This window comes from Salvelinus namaycush, chromosome 23, assembly GCF_016432855.1.
Source record: "Salvelinus namaycush isolate Seneca chromosome 23, SaNama_1.0, whole genome shotgun sequence".
Taxonomy (NCBI): Eukaryota; Metazoa; Chordata; class Actinopteri; order Salmoniformes; family Salmonidae; genus Salvelinus; species Salvelinus namaycush.
The window spans coordinates 4,611,009-4,624,815 of NC_052329.1; the positions used below are offsets into that span (position 1 = coordinate 4,611,009).

Here is a 13,807-nt window from a genome sequence, read left to right on the forward strand (position 1 = left end):
CCTGCCAAAAGGTTGAACGTACATATTGTTAGGATCGTAAGAAAAGCCATGCGTGAAACATGAAACGTACAATTTCACCTGTGAACATACAAATGCCATGTTCAGTTATAGACTAACATTTTAGGCTTGAACAAATCTTAGGCTTGAACAAATCTTGTTGCAATTCTGACGTACCATAATACCCTTTAGAGCACTCCTATCAGGAGTGCTACGTGAACAATTATAACAGAATAAAAAAAAACAGAAGTCAGGGAAACCCGGAAAGAGGTATCCTGCATGGGCTCCCGAGTGGCGCCGTGGTCTAAGGCACTGCATCTCAGTGCAAGAGGCGTCACTACAGTCCCTGGTTTGACTCCAGGCTGTATCACATCCGGCTGTAATTGGGAGTCCCATAGGGCGGTGCACAATTGGCCCAGCATCGACCGGGTTTGGCCGGGGTAGGCCGTCATTGTAAATAAGAATTTGTTCTTAACTAACTTGCCTATTTAAATAAAGGTTCAATTCAATGTTTCCAAGTTAAAAGTCTCTATTCTCTATTACTCCTTAGTTGAGTTGGGCACTGTCTGCAGTCATAACCAGTAGTATCTACCAGGAATAATGATTCATAACCAGTAGTATCTACCAGGAATAATGATTCAGAACCAGTAGTATCTACCAGGAATAATGAATCATAACCAGTAGTATCTACCAGGAATAATGATTCATAACCAGTAGTATCTACCAGGAATAATGAATCATAACCAGTAGTATCTACCAGGAATAATGATTCATAACCAGTAGTATCTACCAGGAATAATGATTCATAACCAGTAGTATCTACCAGGAATAATGATTCATAACCAGCAGTATCTACCAGGAATAATGATTCATAACCAGTAGTATTTACCAGGAATAATGATTCATAACCAGTAGTATTTACCAGGAATAATGAATCATAACCAGTAGTATCTACCAGGAATAATGAATCATAACCAGTAGTATCTACCAGGAATAATGATTCATAACCAGTAGTATTTACCAGGAATAATGAATCATAACCAGTAGTATCTACCAGGAATAATGATTCATAACCAGTAGTATCTACCAGGAATAATGAATCATAACCAGTAGTATTTACCAGGAATAATGAATCATAACCAGTAGTATTTACCAGGAATAATGAATCATAACCAGTAGTATCTACCAGGAATAATGATTCATAACCAGTAGTATCTACCAGGAATAATGAATCAGAACCAGTAGTATCTACCAGGAATAATGATTCATAACCAGTAGTATCTACCAGGAATAATGAATCAGAACCAGTAGTATCTACCAGGAATAATGAATCATAACCAGTAGTATCTACCAGGAATAATGAATCATAACCGGTAGTATCTACCAGGAATAATGAATCATAACCGGTAGTATCTACCAGGAATAATGATTCAGAACCAGTAGTATCTACCAGGAATAATGAATCAGAACCAGTAGTATCTACCAGGAATAATGAATCAGAACCAGTAGTATCTACCAGGAATAATGAATCATAACCAGTAGTATCTACCAGGAATAATGATTCATAACCAGTAGTATCTACCAGGAATAATGAATCATAACCAGTAGTATCTACCAGGAATAATGATTCAGAACCAGTAGTATCTACCAGGAATAATGAATCAGAACCAGTAGTATCTACCAGGAATAATGAATCATAACCAGTAGTATCTACCAGGAATAATGATTCATAACCAGTAGTATCTACCAGGAATAATGATTCAGAACCAGTAGTATCTACCAGGAATAATGAATCATAACCAGTAGTATCTACCAGGAATAATGAATCAGAACCAGTAGTATCTACCAGGAATAATGAATCATAACCAGTAGTATCTACCAGGAATAATGAATCATAACCAGTAGTATCTACCAGGAATAATGAATCATAACCAGTAGTATCTACCAGGAATAATGAATCATAGCCAGTAGTATCTACCAGGAATAATGAATCATAACCAGTAGTATCTACCAGGAATAATGATTCATAACCAGTAGTATCCACCAGGAATAATGAATCATAACCAGTAGTATCTACCAGGAATAATGAAACATAATAATAGTGGTTTGGTGAATCTATGAATTATGTATGACCAATGGAGTCTTTGCCACTCAAAATATATATTTTTTTGTATATTTTTGCATATTTATTTCATCACTTAATCTTGCCAAAGCATATTCTGTAGGACGGGTGAATATGAAAGTACATTTTTTTGACATGATTTATATGAATCGGGTCATGAACATGGTTAAGCGTAGGCTAAGTCTGGCATATGCTTATTCCCACACGTTACAATAACTCTGCTGCGGTAGTCTTACAGGCTGACCACACCGCTCACGCACGCGACGCTAGCGTTGCAAAATAAATTTAGAAATCTATGTTATTCAATTATTGCACCCACACTGCTCGTGCGCGTCAACGAGCGTCGGCGTTGCCAAGGGCTAAAATAGAAATCAGTTCTATTTCTGACGCAGATCGCGCTGAAAGTCATCTCCTCATTGGTTTACAGAAGTAGGTAACCACGTGCCATCTCCTCATGGGTTATACCCACGTGGGTGACTGAAAGACGAACGAGGTCAGTGGCGGTAATGCACATAATTATTTTAAAGTTGCCAATCGCAATATAAAGTCAAGAGAAGAAAAAGCCTGGAAGGAACAGAGATGACTAGAAACGATTCAGTTGACCGTTTTATGTGTGGATTAATTGGCGGAGTAGAGGACCTTGTGCATTTCAGGTAAAATAACAACTCAATGTTTATATCCCAGGACAAATTAGCTAGCAACAACAAGCTAGCTAAATTGCCATAAATGTTTAATGCTTTTCGACCTGTCCCCAAATTAATACAATTGTTTCAGAGTTTGTTTTGAAATTTTAACCTGTGTGTCGTGATCGCGTTTGGTGTGGGGGGACAAAATAAATGTATGCATGATGGAGCATGCGCGCAGCCGGTTTGGGTTCCATGTTAGGTAGTCTCCGTATAGGGTATTCCCTCCATCGCGACACTGCTGCCTAGATGAAGAGCTTGTGATCTCCATGCAGCATCACAGCATGTATCATTTGATTTACACAACATGCCTACCACTTTTCACCCCCCAAAGTCAATACTTTGTAGAGCCACCTATTACAGCAATTACAGCTGCAAGTCTCTTGGGGTATGTCTCTATAAGCTTAGCACATCTAGCTACTGGGATTGTTATTCATTCTTCAAGGCAAAACTGCTCCAGCTCCAAGTTGGATGGGTTCCGCTGGTGTACAGCCATATTTAAGTCATACCACAGATTCTCAATTGGATTGAAGTCTGGGCCTTGACAAGGCCATTCCAAGACATTTAAATGTTTCCCCTTAACTTCTTTGGCATAGGGGGCAGTATTTTCACGTCCGGATGAAAAGCGGGCCCAAAGTAAACTGCCTGCTACTCAGGCCCAGAAGCTAGGATATGCATATTATTAGTAGATTTGGATAGAAAACACTGACGTTTCTAAAACTGTTTGAATGATGTCTGTGAGAATAACAGAACTTATTTGGCAGGTGAAACCCCAAGGACAAACCATCCAGGATAATTTTTTTTGAGGCCACTCTCTTTTCAATGGGAATCTAGAATTCTAAGGCACTTGCTTGCAGTTCCTATCGCTTCCGCTAGATGTCAACAGTCTTTAGAAATTGGTTGATGTTTTTCCTTTGAGAAATTAAGAAGTAGCCCTGTTCAGAACGAGGGTCAAGTGAAGTGTGCTGTTTGTTAGAGGCGCGTGACCTGAAAGCACGCTTCACTTTGTTTTCCTCCGGTATTGAACACAGTTTATCCCGTCTTAAATTGTATCGATTATTTACGTTAAAAAATACCTAAAGTTGTATTAGGAAAGTTGTTTGAAATGTTTGGACAAAGATTACAGGTAATTTATGAGATATTTTGTAGTTATGTTGCGCGAGTTGGAACCAGTGTTTTTCTGGATCAAACGTGCCAAATAAACTGACATTTTGGATATATAACGACGGAATTAATCGAACAAAAGGACCATTTGTGATGTTTATGGGACATATTGGAGTGCCAACAGAAGAAGCTCGTCAAAGGTAAGGCATGAATTATATCTTCATTTCTGAGTTTCGTGTCGCGCCAGGCGGGTTTGAAATATGATTGTCTGTGTTTGTTTGATGGGGTACTATCCTCAGATAATAGCATGGTTTGCTTTCGCCCTAAAGCCTTTTTTAAATCTGACGCGTTGGCTGGATTAACAACAAGTGTAGCTTTAATTTGGTGTATTGCATGTGTGATTTCATGAAAGTTTAATATTTATAGTAATTTAATTTGAATTTGGCACTCTGCCATTTCACCGGATGTTGGTCAGATGGGACGGTAGCGTCCCATCTAGCCTAGAGAGGTTAAACCACCCGAGTGCTGCTTTAGCAGTATGCTTAGGGTCATTGTCCTACTGGAAGGTGAACCTCTGCCCCAGTCTCAAATCTCTGGAAGACTGAAACAGGTTTCCCTCAAGAATTTCCCTGTATTTAGCGCCATCCATCATACCTTCAATTCTGACCAGTTTCCCAGTCCCTGCCGATGAAAAACATCCCCACAGCATGATGCTGCCACCACCAGGGGATGGTGTTCTCGGGGTGATGAGATGTGTTGGGTTTGAACTAGACATAGCATTTTCCTTGATGGCAAGAAAGTCCAGAATACCTTCTTCCATATGTTTGGGGAGTCTCTCACATGCCTTTTGGTGAACACCAAACGTGTTTGCTTCTTCTTCTTTATTTTTTTTTAAAGCAATGGCTTTTTTCTGGCCACTCTTCCGTAAAGCCCAACTCTGTGGAGTGTACGGCTTAAAGTGGTCCTATGGACAGATAATACAATCTCCACTGTGGAGCTTTGCAGCTCCTTCAGGGTTATCTTTGGTCTCTTTGTTGCCTCTCTGATTAATGCCCTCCTTGCCTGGTCTGTGAGCTTTGGTGGGCGGCCCTCTCTTTGCAGGTTTGTTGTGGTGCCATATTCTTTACATTTTTTAATAATGGATTTAATGGTGCTCCGTGGGATGTTCAAAGTTACTGATAATATTTTTATAACCCAACCCTGATCTGTAATTCTCCACAACTTTGTCCCTGACCTGTTAGGAGAGCTCCTTGGTCTTCATGGTGCCGCTTGCTTGGTGGTGTTGCAGACTCTGGGGCCGTTCAGAACAGATGTATATATACAGAGATCATGTGACACTTAAATAAAGTCCACCTGTGTGCAATCTAACTAATTATGTGACTTCTGGAGGTAATTGGTTGCACCAGATCTTATTTAGGGGCTTCATAGCAAAGGGGGTGAATACATATGTACGCACCACTTTTTTTGTTGAAACAAGTTCTTTTTTTCATTTCGCTTCACCAATTTGGACTATTTTGTGTATGTCCATTACATGAAATCCAAATAAAAATCAATTTAAATTACAGGTTGTAATGCAACAAAATAGGAAAAACGCCAAGGAGGATGAATACTTTTGCAAGGCACTGTACTAGCCAAATAAAGTGCATAGCATACATGATGCGTGAATCTCGTCATTCCAACATCTTGAACATTTAATTCATCCTTCGTTCAGTTCAGTCAGTCACTATGTCATCCATTCTGTCATTTGTCCGAGTTGGAATAGGAACTAAATCAAAAAGAGAATAGAACAGTCTCATCTATTTGTTTATTGAAATCCGTGTGTGTATGAAATTATCAAAATTCTCTAAAGGTATTGGCAGCTATCTCACTCCATAGCAGTGCTCTCACCCAGGGCTGTGTGTGTGGAGCTGCATATGAGCCAGCAGTGTAATTCTGTTCATTTATAGCGCAGCAGTTGACTGTAAGTTGAGGTGGGCCCTATTCAGAGATGATCGTCAGCCATACGTCAGTCAGTTGTTTGTCCACACACACACACACACACACACACACACACACACACACACACACACACACACACACACACACACACACACACACACACACACACACACACACACACACACACACAGTCCATTACCTTGGTTGTGAGCAGGCTTGATGTGTGTGTTCTGGCTCAGGTCACCGTTCAGCCACAGCTGCATACGCAGGCCTCTGGAGGTCATCTTGCTCCAGGGTTTCTGCCGAGACCCCACGCCGTCACACATACTTCCCAGGGAAAGAGCCTAACACACACACACAATAAAACGGCAGTCACTCACACACGTTATGGAATGGCTAAACAGATACGGAGACATAAGCAAACACACATTAACTAGGTTACGTATATAATGAATTGTGTTGAGATCAAAGCTGAGTGATTACTTCAGAGCTGGGTTGATTTAAATTAGGTATGTGAGACACTAACAGACAGAACGGGAGTCTGGATGGCTGTGATAGATGTGGAGACACTCCAGACCCCCCCCCCCCCCTTCAGTAGTGAGTCACAGTGTTCTCACCGAGGGCTTGTATGTTTATTCTGACTGTGGTACTCACCTCTTTAGAGTCCTCCTGGGTGTGGTTCTCCTCTCCCCCCAGTGTGGGTGTAACTCTGCGGGGGTCTGGGTTCATGTTGCTCCACCACTGCTCCCTCCAGTGCCCCCCTCCAGGCCGGGCAGACTCCTCAGAGCTTCGACCCAGCCTGGGCACCCCGTCAGCCAGGCTGTCTGGCACTGACACTCCCCTGTCCTCCCTCTTCACACCGGAGCTGAAGTCCAGGACTGTTGAGGGCGAGGAGGGGGAGACTGGGAGGGCGGTGGGGGTGTTCTTCAGGGAGAGAGCCAGAGGGGTGTAGGCAGGGAAGGAGGCAGCCAGATGGGACACCAGTAAGTCCCTCTGGGAGGGAGAGGATGAGGTGGATGAGGAAGAGGAGGCTTTGAGGCTGGGTTCCACAGCAGCCTGTTGGGCCTCCATCTCTCTTCGAGCTTGTTCTAGGATGGAGCGGATGGCCTCGTCTGAACCGCCTCCTCCTCCTCTCAGCCCCCCTCCAGGAGAAGGACCATGGGAGAAGTCTGCTGGAGAGAGAAAGGAGATAACGGATATCAGAGACTCTCTCTCTCTCACACACACAATTCTGAGTAAGTTAATTGTCTAAGAAGATAGTATCCTCCAGGAATGTATTTGAATAAGAAACACCACTATACAGTGCATTCGGAAAGTATTCAGACCCCTTCAATTGTTACGTTAAAACCTTAATCTAAAATCTATCAAATCGTTTTCCCCCCATCAATCTCTGCACAATACCCCATAATGACGAAGCAGAAACAGGTTTAGACATTTTTGCAAATGTATAAAAAAAATACAACTGAAATATCACATTTACAACCGTCCTCCTATTCCACCAGTCGTCCTCCTATTCCACCAGTCATCTAGGGACAACCATCCTCCTATTCCACCAGTCGTCCTCCTATTCCACCAGTCATCTAGGGACAACCATCCTCCTATTCCACCAGTCATCTAGGGACAACCATCCTCCTATTCCACCAGTCGTCCTCCTATTCCACCAGTCATCTAGGGACAACAATCCTTCTATTCCACCAGTCGTCCTCCTATTCCACCAGTCGTCCTCCTATTCCACCAGTCGTCCTCCTATTCCACCAGTCGTCCTCCTATTCCACCAGTCATCTAGGGACAACAATCCTCCTATTCCACCAGTCGTCCTCCTATTCCACCAGTCGTCCTCCTATTCCACCAGTCGTCCTCCTATTCCACCAGTCATCTAGGGACAACAATCCTCCTATTCCACCAGTCGTCCTCCTACTCCACCAGTCGTTCTCCTATTCCACCAGTCATCTAGGGACAACCATCCTCCTATTCCACCAGTCATCTAGGGACAACCATCCTCCTATTCCACCAGTCGTCCTCCTACTCCACCAGTCGTTCTCCTATTCCACCAGTCATCTAGGGACAACCATCCTCCTATTCCACCAGTCATCTAGGGACAACAATCCTCCTATTCCACCAGTCGTCCTCCTATTCCACCAGTCATCTAGGGACAACCATCCTCTTATTCCACCAGTCGTCCTCCTATTCCACCAGTCATCTAGGGACAACCATCCTCCTATTCCACCAGTCATCTAGGGACAACAATCCTCCTATTCCACCAGTCGTCCTCCTATTCCACCAGTCATCTAGGGACAACCATCCTCCTATTCCACCAGTCGTCCTCCTATTCCACCAGTCGTCCTCCTATTCCACCAGTCATCTAGGGACAACCATCCTCCTATTCCACCAGTCATCTAGGGACAACCATCCTCCTATTCCACCAGTCGTCCTCCTATTCCACCAGTCATCTAGGGACAACCATCCTCCTATTCCACCAGTCGTCCTCCTATTCCACCAGTCATCTAGGGACAACCATCCTCCTATTCCACCAGTCGTCCTCCTATTCCACCAGTCGTCCTCCATTTCCATCAGTCATCTAGGGACAACTGTCATCCTATTCCACCAGTCGTCATCTAGGGACAACCGTCCTCCTATTCCACCAGTCATCTAGGGACAACTGTCATCCTATTCCACCAGTCATCTAGGGACAACCGTCATCCTATTCCACCAGTCATCTAGGGACAACTGTCATCCTATTCCACCAGTCATCTAGGGACAACTGTCATCCTATTCCACCAGTCATCATCTAGGGACAACCATCCTCCTATTCCACCAGTCGTCCTCCTATTCCACCAGTCGTCCTCCATTTCCATCAGTCATCTAGGGACAAGCGTCATCCTATTCCACCAGTCATCTAGCGACAACCGTCATCCATTTCCACCAGTCATCTAGGGACAACTGTCATCCTATTCCACCAGTCATCTAGGGACAACTGTCATTCTATTCCACCAGTCATCTAGGGACAACTGTCATCCTATTCCACCAGTCATCTAGGGACAACTGTCATCCTATTCCACCAGTCATCTAGCGACAACCGTCCTCCTATTTGACCAGAGTGCAGAGAAGAGGACACTCACCAGATTTCTGCACATGCAGCTCTCTCTTGGCCTGCTCCAGGATAGACCTGATGGCGTCGTCTGAACCACAGTCTGGAGTGCGGATACGTGTGGTGATGTTACCTGGACAGGGGGAGAGAGGGAGGGAGAGAGGGGGATTAGACATACCACCAATTAAAAGGTTAACTTCAAACAGGTACTGTTTAAAAATACAGTATTATAGCTACAGCAGTTCGTGGATGTAGGTAGTATGTAAAGTAGTTACAGTAGGTAGAGAGGTATAGAGTAGTTACAGTAGGTATTAGGTACAGTAGTTACATAAATTACAGTAAATACAGTAGGTAGAGTAGTTTGTAGGTAGAGTAGGTAGAGTAGTTACAGTAGTTCATAGGTAAAGTAGTTCGTAGGTAGAGTAGTACATAGGGTAGTTACAGTAGGTACAGTAGTTAGTAGGTACAGTCGGTACAGTAGTTAGTAGGTACACTAGGTACAGTATTTAGTAGGTACAGTAGGTACAGTATTTAGTAGGTACAGTAGGTACAGTATTTAGTAGGTACAGTAGTTAGTAGGTACAGTAGTTAGTAGGTACAGTAGGTACATTAGGTACAGTAGGTAGTAGGTACAGTAGGGTACAGTAGGGTACAGTAGTTAGTAGGTACACTAGGTACAGTGGTTAGTAGGTACAGTAGTTAGTAGGTACAGTAGTTAGTAGGTACAGTAGTCAGTAGGTACAGTAGGTACACTAGTTAGTAGGCACAGTAGTCAGTAGGTACAGTAGTTAGTAGGTACAGTAGGTACACTAGTTAGTAGGTACAGAAGTCAGTAGGTACAGTAGGTACACTAGTTAGTAGGTACAGTAGTCAGTAGGTACAGTAGTTAGTAGGTACAGTAGGTACACTAGTTAGTAGGTACAGTAGGTACACTAGTTAGTAGGTACAGTAGGTAGTAGGTACAGTAGTTAGTAGGTACAGTAGGGTACAGTAGTTAGTAGGTACACTAGTTAGTAGGTACAGTAGTTAGTAGGTACACTAGTTAGTAGGTACAGTAGGTACAGTAGTTAGTAGGTACAGTAGTTAGTAGGTACAGTAGTTAGCAGGTAGAGTAGGTACAGTAGTTAGTACAGTAGTCAGTAGGTACAGTAGTCAGTAGGTACAGTAGTCAGTATGTACAGTAGGTACAGTAGTTGGTAGGTACAGTAGGTACAGTAGTTAGTAGGTACAGTCGGTACAGTAGTTAGTAGGTACAGTCGGTACAGTAGTTAGTAGGTACACTAGGTACAGTAGTTAGTACGTACAGTATTTAGTAGGTACAGTAGGTACAATATTTAGTAGGTACAGTAGTTAGTAGGTACAGTAGTTAGTAGGTACATTAGGTACAGTAGGTGGTAGGTACAGTAGTTAGTAGGTACAATAGGTACAGTAGTTAGTAGGTACAGTAGTTAGTAGGTACACTAGGTACAGTAGTTAGTAGGTACACTAGTTAGTAGGTACAGTAGTTAGTAGGTACACTAGGTACAGTAGTTAGTAGGTACACTAGGTACAGTAGTTAGTAGGTACACTAGTTAGTAGGTACAGTAGTTAGTAGGTAAAGTAGGTACAGTAGGTACATTAGGTACAGTAGTTAGTAGGTACAGTAGTTAGTAGTTAGTAGGTACAGTAGTTAGTAGGTGCAGTAGTTAGTATGTACAGTAGGTACAGTAGGTACAGTAGTTAGTAGGTACAGTAGTTAGTATGTACAGTAGTTGGTAGGTACAGTAGTCAGTATGTACAGTAGGTACATTAGTTAGTAGGTACAGATGTCAGTATGTACAGTAGTTGGTAGGTACAGTAGTTAGCAGGTTGAGTAGGTACAGTAGTCAGTAGGTACAGTAGTTAGTACAGTAGGTACAGTAGTCAGTAGGTACAGTAGTCAGTAGGTACAGTAGTCAGTATGTACAGTAGTCAGTAGGTACAGTAGTCAGTATGTACAGTAGTTGGTAGGTACAGTAGTTAGCAGGTTGAGTAGGTACAGTAGTCAGTAGGTACAGTAGTTAGTACAGTAGGTACAGTAGTCAGTAGGTACAGTAGTTAGTAGGTACAGTAGTTAGTAGGTACAGTAGTCAGTATGTACAGTAGTTGGTAGGTACAGTAGTCAGTATGTACAGTAGTCAGTAGGTACAGTAGTTAGTAGGTACAGTAGTTAGTAGGTACAGTAGTTAGTAGGTACAGTAGTTAGTAGGTACAGTAGGTACAGTAGTTAGCAGGTACAGTAGGTACTGTAGTTAGCAGGTACAGTAGGTACTGTAGTTAGCAGGTACAGTAGTTAGCAGGTAGTCGGTACAGTAGGTACAGTAGTTAGTAGGTACAGTAGTTACAGTAGTTAGTAGGTACACTAGGTACAGTAGTTAGTAGGTACAGTAGTCAGTATGTACAGTAGGTACAGTAGTTAGTAGGTACAGTAGTTAGTAGGTAGTCGGTACAGTAGTTAGTAGGTACAGTAGTTACAGTAGTTAGTAGGTACACTAGGTACAGTAGGTACAGTAGTTAGTAGGTACAGTAGGTACAGTAGTCAGTATGTACAGTAGGTACAGTAGTTAGTAGGTACAGTAGGTACAGTAGGTACATTAGTTAGTAGGTACAGTAGGTACAGTAGGTACAGTAGGTACAGTAGTTAGTAGTTACAGTAGTTAGCAGGTACAGCAGGTACAGTAGTTAGTAGGTACAGTAGTTAGAACAGTAGGTACAGTAGTTAGTAGGTACAGTAGTTAGTAGGTTTAGTAGGTACAGTAGTTAGTAGGTGCAGTAGGTACAGTAGTTAGTACAGTAGGTACAGTAGTTAGTAGGTACAGTAGTTAGTAGGTAGAGTAGGTACAGTAGTTAGTAGGTACAGTAGTTAGTACAGTAGTTAGTAGGTACAGTAGTTAGTAGGTACAGTAGGTACAGTAGTTAGCAGGTACAGTAGGTACAGTAGTCAGTAGGTACAGTAGTTAGTAGGTACAGTAGTTAGTAGGTACAGTCGGTACAGTAGTTAGTAGGTACAGTAGGTACTGTAGTTAGTAGGTACAGTAGGTACAGTAGTTACAGTAGGTAGTCGATACAGTAGGTACAGTAGTTAGTAGGTACAGTAGTCAGTAGGTACAGTAGTTAGTAGGTACAGTAATTAGTAGGTAGAGTAGGTACAGTACGTACAGTAGTTAGTAGGTACAGTGGGTACAGTAGTTAGTAGGTACAGTAGGTACAGTAGTTAGTAGGTACAGTAGGTACAGTAGTTAGTAGGTACAGTAGTTAGTAGGTACAGTAGTTAGTAGGTACAGTAGGTCCAGTAGTTAGTAGGTACAGTAGATAGTAGGTACAGTAGTTAGTAGGTACAGTAGTTAGGTACAGTAGGTACAGTAGTTAGCAGGTACAGTAGGTACAGTAGTTAGTAGGTACAGTAGTTAGTAGGTACAGTAGGTACAGCAGTTAGTAGGTACAGTAGTTAGCAGGTACAGTAGGTACTGTAGTTAGTAGGTACAGTAGTTAGTAGGTACTGTAGTTAGTAGGTACAGTAGGTACAGTAGTTAGTAGGTACAGTAGTTAGTATGTACAGTAGGTACAGTAGTTAGTAGTTAGTAGGTACAGTAGTTAGTAGGTACTGTAGTTAGCAGGTACAGTAGGTACAGTAGTTAGTATGTACAGTATGTACAGTAGGTACAGTAGTCAGTAGGTACAGTAGTCAGTATGTACAGTAGTTAGTACAGTAGGTACAGTAGTCAGTAGGTGGTATGTACAGTAGTCAGTAGGTACAGTAGTTAGTAGGTACAGTAGGTACAGTAGTTAGTAGGTACAGTAGTTAGTATGTACAGTAGTTAGCAGGTACAGTAGGTACTGTAGTTAGCAGGTACAGTAGTTAGTAGGTACAGTAGTTAGTAGGTAGTCGGTACAGTAGGTACAGTAGTTAGTAGGTACAGTAGTTAGTAGGTACAGTAGTTACAGTAGTTAGTAGGTACACTAGGTACAGTAGGTACAGTAGTTAGTAGTTACAGTAGTCAGTATGTACAGTAGGTACAGTAGTTAGTAGGTAGTCGGTACAGTAGGTACAGTAGTTAGTAGGTACAGTAGTTAGTAGGTAGTCGGTACAGTAGTTAGTAGTTAGTAGGTAGTCGGTACAGTAGGTACAGTAGTTAGTAGTTAGTAGGTAGTCGGTACAGTAGGTACAGTAGTTAGTAGGTACAGTAGGTACAGTAGTCAGTATGTACAGTAGGTACAGTAGTTAGTAGGTACAGTAGTTAGTAGTTAGTAGGTAGTCGGTACAGTAGGTACAGTAGTTAGTAGGTACAGTAGTTAGTAGTTAGTAGGTAGTCGGTACAGTAGGTACAGTAGTTAGTAGGTACAGTAGTCAGTAGGTACAGTAGTCAGTAGGTACAGTAGTTAGTAGGTACAGTAGGTACAGTAGGTACAGTAGTCAGTATGTACAGTAGGTACAGTAGTTAGTAGTTAGTAGGTAGTCGGTACAGTAGGTACAGTAGTTAGTAGGTACAGTAGTCAGTAGGTACAGTAGTTAGTAGGTACAGTAGGTACAGTAGTCAGTATGTACAGTAGGTGCAGTAGTTAGTAGGTATAGTAGGTACAGTAGTTAGTAGGTACAGTAGGTACAGTAGTTAGTAGGTACAGTAGTCAGTATGTACAGTAGGTGCAGTAGTTAGTAGGTACAGTAGGTACAGTAGTTAGTAGGTACAGTAGGTACAGTAGTTAGTAGGTACAGTAGTCAGTATGTACAGTAGGTACATTAGTTAGTAGGTACAGTAGTTAGTAGGTACAGTAGTTAGTAGTTACAGTAGTTAGCAGGTACAGCAGGTACAGTAGTTAGTAGGTATAGTAGGTACAGTAGTTAGAACAGTAGGTACA

At 42.3% G+C, this 13,807-nt stretch overlaps 1 protein-coding gene across 1 annotated transcript in view; it reads right to left on the reverse strand.

Annotated features, from left to right (window-relative positions):
- LOC120018924 (homeobox protein cut-like 1) overlaps window positions 1–13,807 on the reverse strand; it is a 54,520-nt gene that overhangs the window by 20,915 nt on the left and 19,798 nt on the right. Inside the window, exons 8-10 of the mRNA XM_038962138.1 lie at window positions 8,964–9,065; window positions 6,499–7,016; window positions 6,044–6,188 (exon numbers count right to left, since the gene is read on the reverse strand). Coding sequence (XP_038818066.1) covers window positions 6,044–6,188; window positions 6,499–7,016; window positions 8,964–9,065 — 765 coding nt within the window. The remainder of the gene's footprint in view (window positions 1–6,043; window positions 6,189–6,498; window positions 7,017–8,963; window positions 9,066–13,807) is intronic.